The sequence below is a fragment of the Empidonax traillii genome, unplaced genomic scaffold (assembly GCF_003031625.1).
Source record: "Empidonax traillii isolate 1590-97213 ecotype Southwest subspecies unplaced genomic scaffold, ASM303162v1 scaffold416:size516265, whole genome shotgun sequence".
Classification (NCBI taxonomy): domain Eukaryota; kingdom Metazoa; phylum Chordata; class Aves; order Passeriformes; family Tyrannidae; genus Empidonax; species Empidonax traillii.
In genome coordinates, this window is record NW_020955609.1 from 324,297 (window position 1) to 349,404 (window position 25,108).

Sequence of the window (25,108 nt, forward strand, 5' to 3'; positions counted from 1 at the left end):
CTGACACTAGGTTTTAGTATTTAGGGCTGAGATTAGGGGACCCAGGGCTTAATTCCAAAACCACCCAGAATTAGAAGACAATTCAGTAGTGTGAACAACAAAAATCAATCAACACTGGGTAGTCTGTTACAATGTGACTGCTGAAAAAGCTTACATTTCTTGGAGGTTGGGTTGTCTTGAAGAGCCCTTTGCAGTGTCCTCTTGGGGGCTAATGATGGTTCTCAGCTCACCAGTGAGAGCACAGTCCCTGTTATCAGTGTGTTGGAATGGGTTTGACACGAGGCAGGAGGCTGGGGACTCAGGTTCTTCCCCATTCATGCTGCAAAACAAGCAAGCTTCGAAAGGACTGACTGCCTTGCTGCACGGGGATCAATACATGTCACAGATTTGTCCAGGGACCTGTTGGGACACTCCTCCTCACTGCTGCCACCACAGCTCAGCAGAAGAGCCAAGGCAGGAGCACCTCCACATGTCCCCCACCCATGCTTGGCTTTTGGAAGGCTGTGATGGGTGCCTGGCTGTTTCCCTGCCCAGCACAGGGAGCTGGAGGCAACTTAACTACACGATTGGACATAATGGTCTGATGCACTCAGGCACTGCTGCCCCTTGCGCTCAGTGCTTTGACACGGTGCAGTTCGTCCCTAATTGAAGATCTGGCCTCAGATCTCTGCTGTGAGCTTTTGCCATCCCAGGGAGTCTTGATATGTCCAGTGATGTCAAGGCCAGAGGCTCTGTTTTCAAAATCAAGACTGGCAGCTATCCTCATGCAAAGAAAATGACTGATTATATCTATTTCTAATTCATTGTTATCTGGTTCATATGCACAACAGTTGCTTAATTTTGGTGGTAATTTCCAGAAAATATTGTCTCTCTCTTTCTCAGCAAAATAGCCTGTCCAGATGCCCCCTTAAAAAAAAAAAATCTGAATTTGGAAAAAGCTCAAAATCTCTCCAAAAGGAAAGCACCGAGAAATAACTAGAGCTGTCAGTTAGTTCAACCGTCAGTTCTCCAAAGATTTCAGGGTTTAAAAATGTTAAAAGTGCCAGATGCTATTATCTGTTATTCATGTTACCATTATGTTCTGGTCTTTGCTGAAATCAATATAAACTTCCATCTGTACATTAATGGAGTATCATTGCTTGCTTTCTTTCTGTAGTGTGCATGCATGAATATACACATGCTCTTTGCAGGAAATAGTGGTGTTTGGACTAATGGGACTGGTCTTGATTTTTCTTTAGTCTGGAATTAGTTAGATTTTTGATAGCATTTAACAATAAATCCATTGAAATGAGAAAAGAAAAAATTATGCATACAGCTGGGCTTGACTAGCTGTGACAACCACCACCTAACACACCAGAAAGAGGGAAGTGCTAAAGGTGTTTTCCTAAAGAAAAACCTCTCTAAAGCTCATTAGCTGGAGAAGCACACAAACTAAGACACGATGCTCTACTCTCAGTCTTAAGTGCAGAGCATCAAGAATTATTTGATCTTTATTTCTAATCTTCTGTATATCAGACAGATGCAACCCCTTTTGCGCCACATGTAGTGACGTAAGGTCCTAGAAAGGCAGAATTTCAGTATTTTTTGCCAGATTTCCTTTGCACTGTGCTACTTTTGCAGCTTCTACATATCTGGAGATTTCATGCTGCTTGAGTAATACCAAGCGGTCCTCAAGGTGCTAAGATGGTGCTGAAGAAGTCATCTGTTTAAATGTCTATATACCTCTCGCATTCTGGGAAATATACTAAGGATTGTTAACTAGGAAAAAAAAGCTGTATTCACACTTTATTCCTTATTAGATTTTTCATTTTTTCAAAAGAGGAGTTACCATAAAATTGTTGATGTTTCTGTATGTATGTATTACTATATAGCTATCCATAGCTATATGTTTAAAAAAATTACAAATCTTAATAAGTCAATTCAGGAAATTTACAATTAAGATTTGGAAAAAAAAATTCAATGTAGAAAATGAAAATACTTCAATTCTAAACTCTCTAGTATCAGTTATACTCGTGGCTGTAGCACTCATGTCAGTCTTCATTGCTAAGTCTTTTTTTTGTTAAATGGCTCAGTGAAACATCATTAATGAAACTGTGAAGTGCAACAGATATCAGACAGTGACATGATGGAAAACTCAAACAAACACAGTTTTCTGGTCCATCATCAGCAAAATATCAAGAGATATCTTTCATGTGAGATAAAGTTACGTATTTGAAAATATTAATATATTCTACTGACCAAACAGTTGTGGCTACTCTGGTGTGCTGTGAGTGCCTCCTGAGGTCCATCACACTGCTCAGGATAGCAGTGGAGTGTCAGAGGGATCTTTCCATCCCCTTTTACTCCAGACTTCTCTCAGTTCTACATCTGAATAGTGGAAGAGGCTGATGTAGGCCCCAGGTTTGATACATAGTTAGGATCCAGCCAAGGCATACATTGAATTTTTAGAAACACATCATCGGTCCTGAGTTCAGTGATACAGATATAGCCTGTTAGTTGTTAGACAGGAAACTGATAAGATGGCCTTTTTCAACCTCCATTAAATTAAGGGGAAACCATTTTACCTGCATTTTTTGGAGTTATTCTGACATCTGATCCCTTCCAGCAGAGAGTTTCCATTTTGTTGTTTTTTGGGGGAGCTTTTGATTTTACAGTAACTTATACTAGTGATGATCCCTGCTTGCATTTGTGTGTATGTAAGAAAGGTGGTTCAGAACTTGTGGACAGCAGTAGTCAGGAGTTCAAATCCACATTCTGCAGCTTGCAGGGGCAAAAATGCCACCATATGCCACTGGAACCAAGATTGAACTCAACTTTGAAAACGTGTCTTTGACGTTCCTTGAGTCTGGAACAAAGCTGACATCCATTTTTCCAGATTTGTATTGTAGCATTTTAGTTTCCATGTTTGGAGGACTTTCAACCATTTATTATTTCTGTACTAACATTTTGTCAAGACCTTTCAAAATTTTTTTCTCTAATGCTCTTTATATGAAGTTTTCCTTTAGAAATAAAATTCTAAAAGCCTGAAACATATGAGGGATTTTTTATTTATTTAAAATAATTACTAGATAATTACTGTGAAAGAGTGTTTAGGAAAGCTGAATGTATCTATTTTTGTCTTCTGTATTTGTAGCAGATTAGATTATTCCCAAACAAACTAACCCCACAAATGTGGTTGCAAAAATCAATAGTAATCGATGTAGCAATAATATCGATGCAGAACGATGTAGCCATCGTTCCTATATGTATGGGTAGTGAGAGCTTCAGTAGACTGTAGGTAGCCAGTAGCAGAAAGCAGAAGCAAGTCATATTGAGGACCCAGCCTCCAAACAGGCAAAGATGAGCTGCCAGAATTGAGGACCATATGGAAGCTTTATCAGAAGAAATACCCCTGCAGAGCTTACAAGTCCCATTAGGCAGAATCTCCCTTTTCAGTCCAGATTCTACTCAGCCCTCCGCTCTGTGTTAACAGCTCTGCAGACATCCCTGTCCCTCTGTCCTGGCACGTTTGTCAGCTGCACAAGCCCAGAGCATCTGTAGCACCAGCCCCATGAGTTTAGCAGGAGCTGGGACCTTCTCCTTTCAACCACAGGCGGCAGTTTCTGCTCCCACAGATGGTAATCTCTGGGCAATACCTATCTGAGTATTGGAATGGAATCACAGAACCAGCATGAAGTCCCAGAAGGGATTAATAGAGGTTTGATAATTGATGCTATAGGCTTTAGAAAATTCTTGAATGATAAAATAGCCACATAGCATCCCTCCAGAAAGGAAATACTTATCTTTCATAAGAATAATTGAAGGCATTAAGTCTCAAAACAGTATATAAACCAAACTCTTTTGAAGTGATCAAAGGGATTTTTCAGAAAACAAAAATGTAATTTACTTTCAGGACTCCAAATTTCCAAAATGCCTTCCCAAAGCAGTCAGTGCTCATGGTTAATACCATTCACCAAACAGCCCAGCAGCAGTGATGATTTTAATATACAACTACTGGAAATCAAGAACTATCCTTAGCAGCCTCCTTACTAAGAAAACTTCCAAGTGGTTCTGTTCTCATGATTTTTATTTTAACAAGAATCTGCTCTTTGAATAAGATAACAAGCCATTCCATTCTGCAGATCTAAAAAGCTTTGCATTTACATATGCTTATGTAAAATAGTATTTTTTTTAAAATTTATGGTTGCAATTTTATAATTCACAGTACAATGGTCCTCATATCAACTGTATACAAAACTCAGTGATGTACTTACACAGAAAAAATCAAGAACATACTTGCCAAAGTCTTGTTTGCTTCTATATATTCAACAACCATTTTTATTTTCTCCATGTACTTTTCTTTGGTCTTTATCACCATTTTATAAAGTGAAACTCCATTTTCTCTATGTACAGCTTAAACCAGCATTTGCCTTCAGAAATGCTTTAACATTTTTAGAAGTCAACCTATTAGAACCTGAAATATGATGTACTAAGCTTTCTTCATTTGTCTCCATTATTTCTTTTTTATTTCTCTTTAATTTTATACATTTTTTTTAAGTTTTACAAGAGATTTTCTTCTTGCCCTGGCAAATTATTTCTTGAATGTATGGGAGGACTTGAAGAGAGAAACCTTTTGTCACATTCTCATCTAATATTTCAGAAAGATCCAATGAACTCTCCAGAAAACATGGAGGAAAAGAAGTATCCAGGAGACGTCTCCATACCGAGTCCTAAACCCAAGCTCCATTCAAGAGATCTCAAAAAGGAACTCATCACGTGAGTCACAAAAACTGCCACATTTTCCTTTGCCTCGGTAAAGACTGACTACACTGTCGTTCTGACTTCTGTTTTGGGGCAGATTTGTAGGAACTGAGCGGGGAGACTTGCACAGTTCACTGCAGGTAGTTATTTCCACATTGAGGGTATGCAACTGGATAGGCATGAAGTTTGGAGCTGAGATGAGCCAGGGTACGCCTGGGGGTATGGACAGATTAATGACTGACATTACAGTGGGTGCCACTCCTTATTCTTTGGATAACTAGGTAACAAGTGGGCTCCTTCTACAAAACACACAGTTTCATAGCATGCTACAGATGGGTTGTGTTTATGCTGACATAATTAAATAAACTTTAATTGAACAACTATCACCATAGATTTGCTGTTGAGAGCTTGTGTAGAGGTGGTCAGGATTTCTCAGATAGGAAACATGCAGAGTTCATAAAAAGACAAAATACAAGACAGAAACTACCCCAGGGTTTTTTCCAACCTTTAAGAAATCTATGTTTATGTTCTTCATCTGCTTACTTCAAAGAAGAGTTAGTTATTCTGTCCTGCTGAAAATCCAGTGGATGTCCAAATTCACAGCCCAGGAGAATAGGTTAATACTCTCTTTTTCCAAGTACTGAGACACACTTGTTCTGTCTAAGTACCAAAATTTTCCTATCTAAAACTGAAAATAAATTGTCAAATCTTTCTGCATGCAATAGCTTTTTTCAGTTTAAAGTGTTCACTAAAATTTTTCCAAGCTAAATTGTTCATAAAATTGACCCATAACACTGGTCACTTTTTAAAATCTCATCTAGGCTCTTCACAAAACTCCTTTGGGTTCATGTCAACATCATTTTGATACCAACACAGAGTTTTCACTGTACTAATTAACTAGGATTCAACACTCATTTTTACTACTTTTTGTCCCAAACCAGAATAGGTCTCTCTAGACAAGTATGGTCTGCATCACTCAGTGATGATAGTCTATAACATATCACTGCAGGCTCACCCATAAACAAATGAGTCGCATCCTAGGACTTGTGTTCTGCTCTCCAGACTCAGTGGCACTGAAACAGTTAGATCTGCCTCTGTCTCTAGAATTTACATTTCCCTGGGGCAAGCTGCTGGTGAAGAGCGATTCTTTCCCCTCATGTCATGCAGTCTGCATGTTGTCTACTCACCACATTATATCTGCAGTTGTAGTTCATGACCTAAATTGCTACAGGTCAGGTTTGTTTTGCCTCTTCTTCTAAAACGAATGCATACAAAAATCACTGAGAGTTTATTTGCTGGAGACTAATGGCTTTTCTTTTGAAATATTTATTCCTTTGTGATATTGACCTGTTTTGAGATGTCTGTAAAATACTCTTCTACTCTCCTCAATAATAACATACTAGGGAAATGATCAGCTTACAGTGGTTTTACTATATTATTTTGAAACAGTGAGTAGAAATAGGTATTGAAAATGAAGTTGTGCAGAAAGTTAAACAAGAAGTAGTTTTAATTTATCAAAGAATCCATAGGTAATATAGGAATCAGTGTTTCTATGACCCCGTTAAGCTCAGAAATCATACAGAACTATTCAGAACAATTCAGTTGGCTCCATCATGAGGAAGTTTTTAAAATGACATAAGCACTTGCAGAGAGAAATTTTCTAACGTGGTTAGCTCAGTTGCAGTGAACTGTTGTTTAATACCTCCTTCTAGCATTGCTTTCTATTTTTCCATGTTAATTCTGTTGCCCATAACTGCATTGCTCTGGTTGAAATGGGCTGTGAAAATGAGGTTGATGTCTTCCTAAGGCTTTTTTACAGATTTGAAAAACTTCCTAGCATTCTGCCACTCAGAGAAAATAGCCAGGTGAGCTTCTCAGGCACCCCTTGCTCATTAGCATGGAACACTAGCTAACATTTTTTGTAAAGCACCTGCCTGCCCTTTTTATCTATGTGCCCAGTGAAAGAAAAACAGTTATCTTTAAGGATTGGTGTCAGGGTATTTTAAAGTACTGTTCAAAGGTGTATTTAATTCACCTCCTCCTTCATATGCAAGTTGCATTTCTTGGTATCTTTGCCCTTTTGCAGAGGAGTATATCCCAATTTGATAAAGTGGGTGTTATGACTGAAGAAGGTCTGAGGAAAAATAGAAGCTCTACCATCTTCTCCAGGTCAAGCATACCTCCATCTCTTGGCCTCTGTTCTGTTAAATGTGCATCACTGTCCTGGTTCCAGCCTGGACAGGGTTAATTTTGGCAGTAGCCAAGAGAAGGCATGGCTAGGATCTGGAGGTTATTCTATACCACCTCACATCATTGCTGGGGACAGGGGAAAGGAAGACTCCCCTGAGGAGAAAGGATTCCTTCTGGCAGTGTGGTGGAGGGAACAGAGGGGTAATGCCAGTCCTGAGCAATCATGTGTGACTTCTTGGCCTATCTTGTACACTTTGTTATTTGTTCCTGTTACTGTTAATCTTCTTATCCTGTTGCTGTTTTTGGTAAATTATTCTTTTCTCGACCCGTGATTTGCACCTTCTTTGCCTCCAGTTCTCCTCTCCAGCTCACTGCAGGGGGAGAGGAAAAGGGTGGAGGCAAGCGAGCAGCACAGTGTTTGGAGAATCTCAGTGGGAAACACTGAATTGGGGAGTACTATTCCTAAACCACAACAACCACCTTTGTATCACTTCTCAGTTCAGCTGAGAAATATCTTGAAAAACTTATGTGCTTATTCTGAAATTCACTTGTGTCAGCTTGAGGTGCTTTCCATTCTGCAAGCAACTATAAGGCCAAATTTCTCACTTGTATCAGCAAATAAATATTGGATGTGTTTCTAAAGAGGGTCCCTTATTTTAGTCAAAAGTCAAGGAATTATTTTGAATATTACTGTCCTCTGGCCTGTGTTATTCAGGAGGTCATATCAGAAACTTCAGCACTAATGTTTATGAATTGCTGTCAACCTTTCCTAACAATAATGAAATTGACTTTTTAATAATCCACATTGTACTCAAAATATCCATGCAAAGCAGGGTGGTATAACACTGCCTTGATAAAAAATAAGATTTTGACTTATTTGCATTGTGAGAAATAGGAAAAATTCTTCTCATCTGTGCTTCAAGTAATGATTAAAAAATAGGAGTGACATTTTGCTAGTTTTCTGCAGCGTTATGATAGTGTTGAAATGTGTACTGATGAACGTGATTGCCCTACGGGTCATCACATAATTCACTGCTATGTATGGTGTGCTACGTGGCATATTATACATACTCTAATTTCTCATTGCTTCTTCTTTGCATAGCTGTCCAACTCCAGGATGTGACGGTAGCGGTCATGTAACAGGAAACTACGCCTCACACCGCAGGTAAGAAACAACAGGAAGCCTGGAACAGGAAATAGAGCTGCTTTTAGCTAATGAACCTTTAGTTAATGGACATTTTTGTGCTAACCACGGATAAGTATTCAAAAGTAATCTGCAGAAAATAATCCATGCAGAAATGTGGCTGTTTTTTCTGGTTTTGTTTTATTTGTGAACATGTGGACTCAAAACACTGATGCAGCATTAAGCAGCACATGCTTATTAGTGTAGCTGCATTTCTTAGCTGAGACCTGCAGATAAGTCCTTTAGCAAGGTTTGCATTTCTCTAAGTGTACAAGCAGTCTCTACTCAGATGCTGTTGCATGTGATTATAAATGAGGCTTATGCATCTCTGTCTATGAATGGCTTTGAAATTCATAGATCTGCTATTATACCCTGAGGATACTTTCCTCAGAATAGTCTACTGTCAACCTAAGGGGTTGCAAGAACAATTTCCTTCTCTTCCCTTGGGAGCAGAATGGAAGCATTTTCTGTCTTTACCAACCATGTGGACCAGATCCTCTACCTGTCCTTCATGTAGGAAACATAAAAGATGGACTCTGTGTACCATTGCCTCCTCATGCTAAATTTTACTGGGGTAGAAACCTTTGTCCCTAACTAGATAATTTTTCCCAGTTATTTTAGAACCACAGTCTTATATTAGAGAGTATCTTTTTACACATTATAAGTCATAGCTTGTCTAGAGGTTGCTGTTTCCTTGCTAGAGGAAAAAAATAAATGTTTTGATTTAGTAAAATATTACACATAGAATTTTCTTTTCAGTGTTTCTGGGTGCCCATTAGCTGACAAGACATTAAAATCCCTTATGGCTGCTAATTCTCAGGAGCTCAAGTAAGTATTGAAAATTGTACAAATGTTATTGTTTTTTACCTTCAATCAATATGTTCCCTATGTTATTTGAAATGCTCTGAGAGCAATGTCAAATATTTGTCTGCAATGTGAATTGGTTTCAAAGCTTTTGAGTGAAATAAAGTTTACTTTTCTCCATTTGTTGTTCTTCATTCTTGTACCCTTTCATTTTCATGAATTAACCAGGACCTGGAGGAAAAAATTGTAAACACTAAGAGAGATGCAGCTCTCCCAGTATTTCTGAATCAGAGAGAAATAGAAAATGTTTAACATGTAAGAGTGATCTGGCAAAAAACTCAGCCTGATCCAGATAGAATAAATTAGAATTATTTATTTAGAAATAAATCTACTTAGAATAAATCTAAAAATGAGACCAGAATTACGGCAAAAAAAAATTTCATTATTCACTACCCTATACTATGAGTTTAATATCACCGAAGCAGACATCAAGTCATATGATTTTGTGCTGGCATAATTCTCACCATGAAATGTCACTTACAAAAGGACTGTGCAGGCTCTGCTATATAGACAGATGTATAGGGACATATGAATATTTCAAAAATCTGTAGTCAAGAGAGGCACTGGCAACCAGTCATCTAGTTATTGAATTGGCTTCGTCAATAAGGATGTGGGGAAAAGGAAAGGGTAATTAGAGTTCTTTCATAGCTTTCCCTCTGCAACTTGTAAATTGGATCCCATAATAGATGGCTTGGAAAAACTCATGAATGCATGATAGAAGGGGAGAATCCCATGACTGTCCTTTCTGTCCTTTAGGTTCATCCCTAGTCCAGATAGAACATAAAGTCTGATCATGGCACTATTATGCTTTTTAATGTTGTTAATAGCAGGAGTAACTACATTTAGGTTTGACTCAGTGTTTGCCTTCCCCAGATCAAATGTTAGTGGTCTTATTCCTTAGTCTGACAACTTGAATTATAAATGAAATGCTGAACTGATGGTATATATGGAGCTGGACATACAGGAGATGCACTAAAATGGCAAAGGAAGGCCGTTCATACAGAAAACTGTCCAAAGCAGTTCCCAAAGCCAGTAGGTAAACTGGCAGACTGGCACAATGCTTCATTTTTTGACATCACTGATTCAAAAGGTATAAAATTTAGGTTTAGTTGGTTTTAAAAGAGCAGAACAAGAAGCAAAGAACTGACTTGTGAAAATGCTGACAAATTTGAACTAATTTGCTGAGTCATATATATTTGTCCCTGCTTTTGTTGGCTTTCTGCCATACAGAGACACTCACACAAATATTTTGAATAGTTGCTCCTCATGCACCACCACCCCCCTTCCATTCATGTGTGAATAAGTAAATTTGCATACCAATATGGTTATTTTTCCACTAAAGCTTCTAGAGTTTTGGTCATGCCATAAGGAAAGAGGAGCAACAGCATATGACTTAAATGACAAACTGCACACTGTACGCCATGTATAATAAGTGAGTTGTGAAAGACAAAGTCAAAGTTCATGGACATTTCACAGACAGAAATATGTTGCATAACGCACTTAGCATTTAATTTCAATTAACTAGAAAAAGAGCAAAAATCAAAATCTGTTCACAGACAATTCGCAAAAGGAAAAAGAACTAAATAAAATTATTTTCCACAAATGTACCACCTTATTTTAGCTTCTTGCAAGCATAGTTTAGGTGAAATTTTGAACAAAACTCTGCCTTTGGTTAAAAGAAATCTTATGCCAAAACCTGCAATCATGCTTGCACTGTATAGAATACCGTAGTAATATCAATAGTTAATTTCAGTATTGCTATGTGAGCAGAGGGCATAAATGCTCTTAGAATCAGGCCAGGAAAGTACCCTCATGTAGTTAGGCATGAATATGAAAAAGCTGTGTATTTTTTTCCAAATGTTATTCATGTTTAATTTGCCAGAATCAAGATATGATTTTGGCTTTAATTATCAATCTCTATGCCAGCAAAGATACAAGGCTTGCATGTGATCCACAGTTTGGAAATAAGGAAGATCTGCTCAGAAAGTGGGCCTTTGAGTCAGATTCAAGAAAATTTTTATCTGAGGATTCTTGCTGCTCAGAACAATCTGAGGTGGTCAATTTAAAACATACTGAACTTGATGATGACTCAGATTTTAAAGCAATGAGGGATAATTGTGACTGATACTTTGTTTCACCAAAGGCTTATCAAGCCTTAAAGAATGTGTACTTTACAGAGATACTTTCTTACAGTTCAGAAACTCTGATTAATAGGTGGTCAGTCCTATACTTAGACAAGTTTTTATAGTGGTTAAATGTAAATTTTTAGGAGAGGCTCTAGCAGTTCTTCTAGAAATGTTTCACACAAAACTGATACATATTCCACAGGCAGCACGATGTATTTCAGTTAATGGTTTTCTTAATTGACCTCAATGGGTTTGCCTTAACTACTGTTCATATTCAACACTCCCTGTGAGCTTTTGAGGGATCAAAAGAACCAGAAATGCACCTAGATCTGCAGCATAGTGTTTAAATTTTACACGTAGTTGTAGTTCATCTTCCTAAAGATAAAACAGTCCTCTGGGAGAAGGGGACAAAATAGCAGGTACTCAATGCACATTTGCAAGTATTTATATATATTTAATTAATGAGAGATTTATTTTTGAAGAACAAATGTGGATGAATTGTAAAAGAATTTGCAACCTACATCCACTTGAGGGTTGACATCTTTTATTTTGTCCTCCTGAGGCCTCTGGCCCTTCAACATAAATCTGGTTTTCTTGGCTTTGCACAGGAATCCATTACAGAGAGTACCACTCCCTAAGTTGTACTCTGAGTTGAACTCACCAGTTCAAACTCATCAGCCAATTAAAAGCTGATGAAGATCAAGAGTATTACTGACTGTAAGGCAACATGTTGTTGATGTATCTTTTGTTGTGGAATTTCACAATTGATACAAGCATATAACCAATATTTGGAAAACCCAACCCAGTGGTCAAGCTTAAGAGTCTTGCTAATGAAGCTTTTTACTGATTTGTCAGTGGTCCACCTGAAACATCACCTTATAATTCCATCAGTATTTGTAATATTTCAGCCTCAAATCTTTAATGACCTCAAGAATAGTTTGTATTCCAATCTGGTTGTGAAATCTGTCTGCTGCCAGAAGTGGTAAATACAGATGGGGTGATTTAAAATACAGATGGGGTGATTTAAAATTTAGTTCAGTATCTTTTTTTACACTCACAACTCTCAGGCTCTCAGATCTGAACATCTCACACGAAGAGCTTTTACTGAATTAAAGTCCACCTCCAGTGTATGCAAACAGCTCTTCTATCCGTGATCATCTGATAAAACAAGTAGCCAAAATTAATATCCATGGTATTTGGCAGGTGTTCTGGATTTACTTGTGAGCATTCACACTCTCCAGACATCTGCCCTTGCTGCCTGCTCCACATGACATTGTGCCCAGTCCTTGTCCCACACTCAGATAGGTCAACATTTAGTGCTATACAGTCGAACATATCTGGCGTTCTGCAACCCACACCTCTACCTTTGCTGTCAGTGTGAGGCATGTCATTCTGCCAAAATATTTTGTTCACAAAATGTCATCATGAAATGTTTTGACATTATCTTTTCAAAAAAAAGTCACCCCTTTCTTCATTTGAAATTATTTGCTGAATTCTACTTGAATCAATGCATAAATTTGTTCATGTCCAAAAGAAATCAGATTTTTGACAAATTAATTGTTCTCAGAAATCCAGTGTTAAATATTCTGTGAAGAGATGCACCTGCATACTCAGATGTGCTATTACAATTATATTTGTAGGTGTTTTCCATGGCAGCCTACCAATGACTAGATGAAATTGCTCATCTCTTCAACTCAGGATTCAGTAACAACTGACACTCTTAAGAGCATTTTGAAAAATGAAAGTTTCCTTAATGGTTCAGTACAATATTATTTGGTACAATTTTTTTTGTTACTCGGATACACTGTAAAAATCATAGCATTTCAAAGTCCCTTGGGGTGCTTAGTATAAGAACTTTGCGCTGTATAATACAGAAGCATAGAAAAGGCTGGTATAGCTTATAAAGGTAAATATTTTTGGTGCTGCTTTGTATGCTGAGGTGTGTTTCTCTTCTCTGAAAAAATGCAAACCAAACCACCCCGCAGACATAAAATGGCCTTAAAAGAAAAAAAAAAAATCACTTCTGAGATAGAAAGTGTTACCAGTAAGGTCCTGCACCAAACCCCACAGAAGTCAGTGGAAAGACCTACTGACTCCAGCTGGCTTTTGGAGCACTGTATATAATACCATAGTGATATCAATAGTTAATTTCTGTATTGCTATGTTCTTCACGTATGAACAGCAAGCAAGAAGTCCACCCTGCCAGACCACTGGTAAAAACACAGTAACAGGCAGGTTTGTTTCTTTTTATTGTGTGGATGTTTCAGTATTAAACATTCATAATTGGAAAGCCTTGTTTGTTGCACACACACACACACAAACCCCTGAACTATGAGACATAAGCATAATCCAATTACCCAGCTGAATACTCAATTGAATCTTGTGCTAGAAAGTGATGGTCCCGTGGTATGCCTACAGTGCTAGAACATACAAATTATTAAATTCAAATTCTAGCTATCAGCTACTGATGCTCCAAGGTAGAACTGCTTCTCTGCTTCCATTTCCCTTTCAGTAAATACTGGCAAAGTGCTTATTTATATCTGTACCTGAAAACATCATAAATATAACAAACAAACTCACACGTAGCCATAAATTTACAAATCGATGTATATCAAGCTGCATTTTTTTTTCTTTTTTGTAACTTTGATTCTTTACAAGGAAAAATGTTTGATGCAAACAGTGTTATAAACTAATTAAATTTACACATTATATGCAATATCTTTCACGTTCCTTACTAAAGCTGTTATTTAAAAAAAAAAAAAAAAAAAAAAAAAAAAAGCAAGGCTCCCAGAAAGGAGCCTTCTCATTTCTGAGGACATATTTTGTAAGCTTCCTGTATTGTTCCATAGGTGCCCAACACCTGGCTGTGATGGTTCTGGCCACGTAACAGGGAACTATGCATCCCACAGAAGGTAAAACCCATCCCATCATATGGGGCCGCAGTGCTCAGGGTTCTCAGCTAGCAGCAGGTGGTTTTTATTCTGTGTGCTTCTTTCAGCTTATCTGGTTGTCCTCGTGCCAGGAAAGGAGGTATCAAAGTGACTCCTACCAAGGAAGAAAAAGAAGATCTTGAACTTAAGTGAGTACAGAAACAGTGATCCACCACCAGCGGAGAGGGGTAAATAGCCCGTAAAGTTAAGGACTTGAGGGATCATAGGGAGATGTCCCAGTAAATCTGAACCATGTGAGAATAGTGCCTAAAATTGGAACCAGACCAAGTGTTTCTGCTTCTAGTGAAGTAGGTGGAGTCCATCACCGAGGAGACTGAACAGTGAGAAAGGATTGCTATATCTGTTTGCATTGGTCCAATTATTTTAAAGAGTGCTATGGAAATGCCACCTAGTTGAAAAATTTGGCAAAATGACGGAAAATTATTACTGCCTGAATTGAAACATGTCAGCTAATTAAATCAGAGTGACACCTTCAAAATATGTCCCAGAGAACTTAAATATATCTAAGTCTCATGTCTTTATGTACAAATTAGAATTTCACTTAAAGTGGAAGCTCAACAGAGATTCACTACATCCCCGGCTTGAATGCACATTCCATTAAAATCTTGAATTTACAACTACCAGAATATAAATGTGAAGACTAAGTTGCTTGCAATATTGTCCTTAATACTTGCTAATGAAATATGAGAAACTGCATAATGCTGACAGAGCAACACAAGAAATCCCTATCCTTTCTTTGCAAATATTTGCATGGGTTTGCATATAAGTTTCCCAGGTATAGAACCCACCCTCTGCTTCATAATAGAAACCTAGACAAAGAGGAGAGAGTGTTGACCTTCCATACACTTGAAGAAGTGTGATTTATTGCCTGCAATGGAATTTTAATTTTCTTTTCAGGTAAAAAACTATCTAAATGAATGTTTTATTTTCTCAGCCTCCACAACTGTATTTTAAATTTTCCTGTCTTAAGATCATCTGAACCTCCATAGCTCAGCTTACCAGGAATTGGATGCTCAGGTGCAGTGTGCCACCAGGGACCAATTCTTAATCCATTAATGTAAAGTAGCAAAGGCAGCTGGAATTGTTTTCTCAGAGTTTCTTGAGACTGTCTTTGCCTGCTCTCTCCAGCAAAAACAAGGATTCTTTTGCTGTGTTTCTGTAGATGTCCAGTGATAGGTTGTGATGGCCAAGGTCACATATCAGGTAAATACACTTCTCATCGCACTGCTTCTGGTTGTCCTTTGGCTGCCAAGAGACAGAAGGAGAGTCCCGTCAATGGGTCTTCACTATCCTGGAAACTGAACAAACAAGAGCTGCCACACTGTCCTTTGCCAGGCTGCAACGGGCTGGGTCATGTTAATAATGTTTTTGTCACCCACAGAAGGTATAACTTTGTGTTTTCTCTTCTCATTTTTCCTTAACATTCCACTGTTGAATTGGCAACGTGCGAGGTTAGAGTCAGAATAAACTGTGTTGAAGTCTTTTGAGTGGCAACCAGGTTTACATTGCAGGTAGCTATAAAACAGAATTACTTCGAGAGATTTAGACTTTTATGTCTTTTTCTATGTTCCCATTGCAGCATGACTTTCCAAGGTCTTCAGATTAGCACAGTGCCTACACAGTTTAAAATTAAATAAAGTTTTTCCTAGGGAAATATGGATTTGTATCTGCATATCTTTAAAAGAAAATGGAAATATCATTTAAATGTCACCAGAAAAGTTTTAGCCTAAAGGCGTTCATTTAGTCTTTCTACCAGTGGACAAGTTGTTTTCATAAACTTTGTATTTAAACAGTTAGAGTCACACATAAAAAAATTAGCATGCAGAACTCATATGGATTAAAAAAGTTTGAAGTTATGACAATCTTACAAAGAAAATTATTCTTACAAAGGAGTCACACATATAACCAATAACAATAAACATCATCTATCACTACGAAAACATTAGTATACTCTGACTGTATTCAATCAATATTACTCAAAGAATCTGCCTATAATATCTGAATTAATATCCGCCAAGTTTAGTTTTCTATCTTTAACAGGAATTAAGTCTGCATTCTCTGTCGCCTTTAGTTTCTTTCTAACACTCTGAACCAACGTCTCCAACACAAGAATATCCAAAGTGACTTGAATAAATTCAGAGTCCAGTGTTATCCTAATTTTATGATTTACAACCCATGTTAAAGTCTTTACATTAGGACACCATTGTAAATTGTAGCTAATTAAGCAGGTAGCATAAATAGTATTTTAGCTGGTGGAAACTAAAAGTACAGATGACTTCTGTCCTACATAAGGCTGAATAACGCTCAAGATGTTACAAGCAAATATAGCTTTGTGATATGATACCCTTTCCTCGGACATTTGAAACCTAACAAGTAAGTCAGGCTTTGACACAATCTTCCAGTTAGCTCTCTGCTCTGGGCAGAGATAATAAGCAGTAATTTTGAGCTGAAGAAGTAGCATCTTTCCCTGTATAGCTTTCAGCTAAACCAACAAAAGCTTGTTTTCTTTTGAATTAATTTTTTTCCAATGTGTAAATGCCATGTCTCTTAGGATTTTTGTTTTTAATTTTTACACACACACACACACAAAACTCAACCATTTTTCCTGTGGAACAAAATTTTCCTTCACTCCTTACTTGGCTACATCTGAATACAAATCCTTCTGCCAGTTCTTCAGCATATGGGTATTTCTGCCTTGTTATTTATAAAGATAGTACTAAGGCAGTGCAATTCATCTTAGCCCTTTAGTGGGCTATAAAAATTGCCTCAGATAATTACCAGCTGATGAAATTGTAAGCTTTGAAATAGCAAAATGTAATTTAATGTGAACAGTGGTTAAAAAGCAAACTGACTATATAATAGAACCATTCCAAAAACCTATTACAGCCTATAGGGTATATCCAGAGTTATTATTGTATTGATCATTATTATGTATCAACAAAATGATCCAATAATTGTGCACCATGGCAATCATCCTATTAACTAAATTTTTTTAGGATAGTAAACTTGCCATTTCAAAGAACCATACTGCCCCTCTCCTCTGGAGCACAATCCCCCAATAAAAACAATTCATAAGCACCGAAACTTCAAGAATTCGGTAAATGCGTCTTCATGTAACTTAAATGTAGCTGCCATTGTTATTTTGATTATTTTGAAATATGCTTAAAAGTTGTTTACTTAAAGGTTGAGATTTCCGTACCAATTTTCAAGATAGAATATACAGTTAAATGGCTCTTTACGAGTTATGTCATTCCCTGAAGCTATACTATAATGGAGATACTGATGTGACCTTAGGTACAGAGGTCTGTCCAAGTGCATGATAATATTGCCTGAAAGGATTGTTGCCATTTTCAAGTGGGTGCTAATGTTTTTTTTCCCATCCGTTTCAGCCTGTCTGGTTGTCCTCTGAATGCACAAACCATAAAAAAGGGCAAAATTTCAGAAGAATTAATGACTATCAAGCTTAAAGCAAGTGGCGGTAAGGAGATTTGTAAAAGATGATGACATTTATTTAGATAGAAGGGCCCTGACTCCCATTTATACTTATGCCCCTTTATGCCATTCTGGCATTAATTCTCACTACTTTCAGTTGTCCCTAGTAATAAAAAATCTTGAATAATAAAAACCTTTTCCTGAGAGATTAAAAAATTATTCTCATTTACATCATGATAAACCAACGTTGAGGGTATTGTCTTGTCTGAGAGCATTATTTTTTTATTTGGATATGTTTTCAGTACTGTTGTTATTAATAAATTATTAGTTACAAATCAGGAGGACTTAGCTAGCTAATGATTAAGGTGAGAAGGGAGAAATATTGTGGTCAGAAAGTGACTCATCTCCCTAACTTGAATACTACATGGTTTATTATCTATGCAGTGCTTAGGCAATTTTGCTAACCCAAGTGCAAAGCAGCAATTACCAAATAGTTACAGGTGGAAATGTGCAGGAGTCTCGTTTCTTATACAATGTGCTTTAGAAAGGTGACCATTGAGCCAGGATTCGGGAAACTTAGTCTTTAGCCTCCAAATGCTGAGCAAAACGGTTGTGTTACTGCTTACGCATTTCCTAAGGTGGCTCCCCAGCAGATTCAGTTCAGGGCTCTAGGTTTTAACAACTGGGGCACAAATCTCCAGGCAGAGTTGGTCTCAAAGTGATGCTAAGCAGAAAGAGCAGCATGTATTGCCAGCAGCTATAACTGCTCTGTATTTTTCAGGACAAGACTTCCATTAAAGAGCTGGGTTTGGGTTGGTTTGGTTTGGTTTGTTGTTTTTTTTCCTATCTAACTTGTTGCAATGTAAAATCTACCTTCCTTTTTTTTTTTTTTTTCTGTAATTCTTATTAACTTTCAGATTATTTCCCTTTTTGTTGTTACTTAAACTTCACTATTTATCATATATAACTAAAGCTATGCTTACTGAAGTTATTCTGCTCAGAGATTTGCCCCCACAGAAATTCTTGCAAGATCAGAAGCAAGTACAGATGAGCTTATTTAAGTCAGCAATTATACCAGTGAAGATGTTACCATGGGGTGTTTCCTGAAAGAGAAGGGTTGCTGCTATGTTTTTTTACAACAAACTAAAAAAAACAACCCAAAGCCCATACCCAAATATTGCAAAAATGCCCTTATATTTTAGGATAAACTTTTCCCTTTCTGGGCAATTTTTCCTTTCTGCGCCCTCCAGCTTGTAGTTACATGTTGCAATGGGGAAGAAAAAGGAATTGTGAAACACAAGGACTAAGATAGCCTCTTCTATGTTTCAGCTCATATAGACGTTTTACAGGTAGGAAACAATTTTGAAAGTAAAAGCAAAGTAAAAGACAATTTGATGATCAAGACACTTGATGAAATACTTGTCATTTTCCCCTAGTTCAGTAACAGGTAACATAGCTTGTTACTTGTACATCAATTTACACGTGGATACTTTAAATCTGATCTTGTTATTTTCTACTATTTACAGGTATTGAGAGTGATGAAGAAATAAGACACTTGGATGAGGAAATAAAAGAACTGAATGAATCCAATCTTAAAATTGAAGCTGACATGATGAAACTTCAAACTCAGGTATGATATAAGTGTGAAAGTTTTACCTTTTCTTACACTATGTTTAAGCATGATAAATAAATGAAATACCATGTAAATGCTATGTTTAAACACAGCTAGTCTCCTGTGCACTAGTTTTCTCATAGCTGTGTGGCACTTATAAGTACCAAAAATCCTACATGGTCTTTTGTCAAGTTCTTGTTTGTTTGTTTTCTGTAAATAAGCACTAGGTTCCTGGGTATTGTGAATGACAAATTCAGGGCAGTTGGGAACTAACCTTGGCAAGCAGAAAAAAAAAACTTATTTACCAAACAAAACGTTCATTTTCCTTTGTTGACCAAACATTTGTTGACCAAACCATGCAGATCTCATGACTTGAGTTTTTAGGGAGGATATTACCTCTTACTAGCACACTCCAACTCTTAATGCAAGTTGACTTTATTCTTAGGTGTACCTAGGAAAATCTCCCTAGTTAACCCACTGTCAGTTACCCAAATAGTTTGAATTTTTTCTCCAGGCAACACCTGGTAAAGAATGTATGCCTTTTGCTTATTAGTGTAGCAGAGGAGTTTGATAGGAGTTGCAGGAAAGGGTTTATTTCGTTATTTTATATACTAGAGAGGTTAAATTGCCTATAAGATGCTGATAGTGGTTCTATGGAATGATCTGCATAGGTTCCATCCCTACAGAGACCTGGAACCGACTGGAAGCTCACATGGGTCAACTGGGTAAAAGCAAGAGCAGAAGCTTGCTCAATATTTTTGGAATAAGAGTTTAAGGAAAAAAATCCTAAGTGAGATCTGAGAACTGAATATAAGTCTAAACTGATATAAACCAAAAGGAGTGTAACCACACCCCTCCGTATGTGTACACTGGAATGTGTAGTGTTGATTCGTGCTGGTTTTGTAATAACCACTGCATGTTTGTTCTAAATAAAGGAGAAGTCCATGCCGCTTTTGCTGGATCTAAACTGAAATGTCTGTGGGGATATCCATCCCTAATTGCACTGCAGGGGGGCTGAGCTCAGTGCTTCAGGACACTTAGTTCTCTCTGGTGATCACTGTGCTGTTTGCGCGGAGACTGCCCAATTTATGCAGTCAGATTTCTTCTCCCCCGACTTGCTCCCTGGTGAAGGCAGTCTGACCAGCAAAGCCTGAACTGAACTACAACAGAAGCAATAACTCCCCTACCTCCTTTTAATCCATCCCAGTCAGGTGTTGGGCTGCTATGAACAGCCTCCAGAGGAGAGGTTAGGATGTATGGCAGACAGGCAAAAAGGGGTGTCTTGCACTGAGGAGCTTTGCTATGTGTGAGGAAAGAAAGTAAAGTGACCATGGCAGGAGGCAATTAAGTAGTGCAAAGAAGTGCATACTATTAAGGGTAGAGTGGTCATAACAATCTCGGATGTGACTGCACCCTTCTGTGCCTTGCAGAGCTTTGGCTGGGCACAGGGATGCCAGTCCTTGTTTCAGCCCTGCCCCACTGCCTGTTCCCAGGGAAAGGAGAAGGGCAGGAGGAAACCAGGTCCTGCAGTTGCTGTTTTTGTTTTTTTCAGCACTGCTTTGACATATAAGCCTTCAGAGCTGAGTGTACTCCAGAGCTCTCACTTTAAAAAGATGTCATTTTTCTACCTTGGCTGCTTTTTCCTGCTCTTCCCAAAACCCTCCTTTCTGTTCTGTTGGTCAGAGATCATCTTTGTGATGATCGCTGTGCGCTCAGCCTCTCGTATCAGTTTCCCTACCACTCTATTTTTCTCTTATTGTTTCCAGTGCCAGCCCTGCTGCTAATCCCAGCCAGCTCACAGCTCACCCAGGAGCAGGGCGGGAAAGCAGCACAACAGCTAATACCCGTGCCCTTGCTTTTGTGGTCGATCAGCGGGGATGCTGTAAGAGCAGGACGGCAATGTAAACATCAACCTCCTTTCTCCTTCCCTCTGCCAGCCCTGCGGCCACACTCTCCATCCCAGCTCCACAATGACCTTCCCCCCTGAGCTCAGCTCCGTCCTCCCGCTGTGGGCCACCCTCCAGTGCCTTCCTGCCACAAGGTTTCTCCATGAGCAAGCAGCGAAGTCCATTGGTTCAGAGCAAATACAACCTCTTCTTTGCTCTGAATATTCAGTGGAGAAGTTTTGTCTCTGCTAAAAAGACATAACTGAGTTTCAGATCTGTTTTAGTCCCTCTCATAATCACTCGACTTATATTTTGGGTTCAAACTGCAGTTACAATGCTGCCAAGGGTCTATCTGTCTGTGTGTTTGTGCATGCCTGTCTTTTAGATTACATCTATGGAGAGCAATTTGAAAACAATAGAAGAAGAGAACAAACTCATAGAGCAGAACAACGAGAGTCTGTTGAAGGAGTTAGCTGGCTTAAGCCAAGCCCTTATCTCCAGTCTCGCTGACATTCAGCTTCCACAGATGGTAAGACCACAGCCAGCAGCTTTGCACCTTCTTTGAGACTGTCTTGCCAGCACTTGAAGCAGATGAGTAAGCTCAGGGACCAGCAGGAGCACTGGAGCTACAGCAGTAGAGAGCTCTTTTAGCCTGATTTACTTTACAGAGATGCTGGGTCATGAAATCTCTGTAATGGCAGGCGCAGTTGTTTCCAGGACTGATATCTTTGTCCTGTACCACACTGTGCAAGGCAGGCTTTTTCCTCATCCCTCCCTATCTGAACATCCACCCTGCACAAAGAGTGAAAATTTCACACTGAGAATCCTTATTTACTCTGCTCCCAAATCAAAACTTTAACGTGTTTCATACAGGCAATTTTTCTGGAGCCTTCTCAAAAATTTCACACCTTACTTGCAAACAGAGACCAAATCTACAGAGGTACTTGGGTTTCCAGTCTCCTTTCCAAATGTCAAGAGTGCCATTGAAAGATTAAGTAAGGACAGTTAGTTGGAATGTCAGCCACAATCTCAGAGCCAAATAAGAGACAAAAAAAAAAAAAAAAAAAAAAAGTAACCATAATACCTAAAACTCCTTTGCTTGCTTGGAGAGTGTGTGGATCCCCCAGCACATGCAACTCCTGTCATTTCCACAACCCCTCCATTAATTTGGATGGCTGCCCTGTTTATGACTTCTCCCCAGTTGCCATATTGCTACTTTTCCATGCTTTGGGGTTGGGTGTTTGGGGTTTTTTTGCCTTAATTTTATCTCCCACAATTATAATCTGTTTTGTCTTTATTTAGGGGCCAATCAGTGAGCAGAATTTCGAAGCATATGTAAATACACTCACAGACATGTACAGCAATCTGGAACGGGACTATTCCCCCGAATGCAAAGCTCTGCTGGAAAGTATCAAACAGGCAGTGAAGGGCATCCATGTGTAGGATGTGAAAGCTGCTGGGCAACAGAAATTACTTAACAGCAGTAAACTCCAGATGGATCTGTTAGGAGTTCATGTACTGCTAAGGGGTGTAGGTTGCCATGCTGCATTTACAATTGCAACATTGCACTAATTTTTTCCCAGCTGACATAAAAAAAAAAAAAAAAAAACCACAACAGACTATTTGTATTAACAGCAATGCACTCTGTTAGTATATTGTATTTATTTCAGTACAATTTCTTTTTTTTTCTTCTTTTGCACTCAGTTTTTGTAAAGTGAATGTAAAAAGTGTGTGCAACTATTTTTTATATTTTTTATTTATTTCTAATCAAAGAGTTGTTTTTTTTATCTTTTAACAGCATTTTTGCGGCCTGCCATATTTTTACAAATGTGTTTATTAATTTATTTTCCAACAGGATTTTAAATAGACTGAAAGTTATACTGTAAATTAAATAACTTGCTGGGTTTGTACAGGAAGATAAAAAAAAACTATGAAAGTAACAAATGACTGAACCGTGGTTCTAGTTTTATTTTCCTCACATCCTGCTTTTTTATAATGGCTTTGTATCAGAAATGGGTTTGCAGTAACATGAGATGTGAAGATGCATGGAATGAGAAGATAAATGGTGCCCACTAGTGGGGAACCTGGGCTCTTAAAAGCACAGTATGCTGGAAAACAGTGTGTTAAAGAATACGTTAGCAATAATGAAATATAGCAATCAGCAGAGCACTTGACTTGGCTGTGTGATTTAGCCTATGAGAATGATTATTTAAAATGTTTCAAGAGAACTTCAGATTTATTTTACCACTGCAGTTTTTGCTCAGAGTTAGCTCATGAAGGGAAATGACAATTATCTCTAAACAAGAAGGGTAATTAGGTAGGTACTGGTACTTTTTTAGTATGAGACGTTGAGGTTTTACCCAAGTGACCAGTATTGCTATGGATTTGGGTTTGAAAAATGCAAACACATCCCAAGCTAAAGGCTTTTTACATAACGAGTCGAACACATCTCCCCTGAAATGGCATTTAATACTGGTTTGAACTTAACGGCAGCTGAGAAGGCAGCGGTCTGGAGGGGAATAATACCCCTCTGGCCTGGCGGTGGTTGCTTGTCTCTTGGAACGACTGGTAGCAACGCCGTGACTGGTTTCTCCCATCCTTCTTCACTAAGACTAGGCTGACACTGAGTTTGTTACCAGTCTCTTGGTAGGATACCAAGTGCTACAGAGCGTAAGACAGGTGGAGGTGTGGACAGACGAGCACTTGCACAGAGGTGCCAGCGTTGCACCTTGGTATCTGGTTAGCCTGGGTGTGGAACTTCTGAGTCCGTCAGAAACTAGCGGTTGCTATAACAGAGGCAATGCCTATTTCAGGGATTGTAAGTAATTAAGCATTGTTTCAAAAGTTTTTTTTATATTTATTTTTTTTAAGAAAAAAGGTATAAACAACCAGCTAAACTGCCTTTTTTGTATGCACACACACCTCATGTGCATATGTGCCTCAGTGTAAATGTATACATGGATCTAGCGTGTGTTTAATTTTCCCGTGCTATAATGAAAGTGTTTATTTTTATTAGCCGCATTTATATTTAGATTGAATATGATGGCATTCACAGGCTTGACATATACAATTATATTATTACTGTTTCTGCACAAAAGTACTATTCAGAAGTGATTCAACTATCATGCACTGTGGTCACTGTACTGCATTAGGTGGGGCTTGCTTTTTGTTGGGAAGTTGATTCAACTCTCTGATCTTAGTTTAGACAGGGGAAAATGTATGTTCTTAGGAGCTATGTTTCTTTTTAAATTGATTTTTCAAAAGCTACCATATGTGCTGTCTAATATAAATAGGAGAACACCAAACAAAAATTTGCTATTAAAGTTATTGTTCTTGCTAAAAACACAAAAAGCAAACATTTGTTATACTTGTTAAATGCATACAAAATTATTTCACTCATTACAAAGACTAAAATTTAATTTACTAAATATTTTAACAAATTTGTTATATATTTTATTTAAGTAAAAAGAAATCTCTTACTGACCTATGTATTTATTATTATGATTTACTATGGCTTCAGGTTAATTTATCTGTGTTTGGTTGTTTGCTCAGGATGTTCTGTGAAGTATGTTTGTATTTATTTGCCTCCCTTGTACTTGATGTGTTTTGTAATGTGCACTGTTTTTTTTTTCTTTCAGTTTTCCTTTTTTTTTTTGTGTTTAAATGCATTGATGAGCTATACTGTAAATTAGACCTTTTGTAAAGAGCAATGATGTATGCATTTTTTTAATTTGGAGTAGTTTGTATACTGTTTCTTCATACAATTAATATTTCTTACATCAAAACAACAAAATTGTGTTCTGTGCTGTACATTTGGTGTATGGTAGAAAATAAAATTGATAATGAAATATTGCAGCAAGTTTTTTTGGGTTTTCAGCCTCTAGATGTTGACTTATATTACACTTTCTTAACCACACCTGGCACTATACAATGTGTCAGATGTTTCACTTGCTTTGTGTACAAAATGTGTCATCCCTGTAAGTAAATTTCTGATATAAATAATTTAATTAGTGTTTTACTTTGTCAATTTGAAATAAGAAGGAGAAAAATAGAACCATTTAAGAGGTCCTTTTCACTTCTGAAGGGAAAAAAATCAAGACGATAATCACTGCATTATTTAATGC

At 37.9% G+C, this 25,108-nt stretch overlaps 1 protein-coding gene across 6 annotated transcripts in view; it reads left to right on the forward strand.

Moving 5' to 3' along the window:
- The window catches only part of ST18 (ST18, C2H2C-type zinc finger), a 186,444-nt gene extending 161,608 nt beyond the window's left edge, over positions 1-24,836 (forward strand). For 5 of the 6 annotated variants that reach the window (XM_027894102.1, XM_027894101.1, XM_027894105.1 and 2 more), the window contains 10 exons: positions 4,640-4,755; positions 8,033-8,095; positions 8,873-8,941; positions 13,953-14,015; positions 14,102-14,182; positions 15,217-15,438; positions 17,444-17,532; positions 19,013-19,116; positions 21,370-21,513; positions 22,287-24,836. In XM_027894102.1, the coding sequence (XP_027749903.1) occupies positions 4,640-4,755; positions 8,033-8,095; positions 8,873-8,941; positions 13,953-14,015; positions 14,102-14,182; positions 15,217-15,438; positions 17,444-17,532; positions 19,013-19,116; positions 21,370-21,513; positions 22,287-22,427 (1,092 nt within the window). In that variant the 3' untranslated portion in view covers positions 22,428-24,836. Of the gene's footprint in view, positions 1-4,639; positions 4,756-8,032; positions 8,096-8,872; positions 8,942-13,952; positions 14,016-14,101; positions 14,399-15,216; positions 15,439-17,443; positions 17,533-19,012; positions 19,117-21,369; positions 21,514-22,286 lie in introns of those variants that run through there. The other variant, XM_027894106.1, reaches the window with a different exon arrangement.
- The last annotated feature ends 272 nt before the right edge of the window (positions 24,837-25,108 follow it).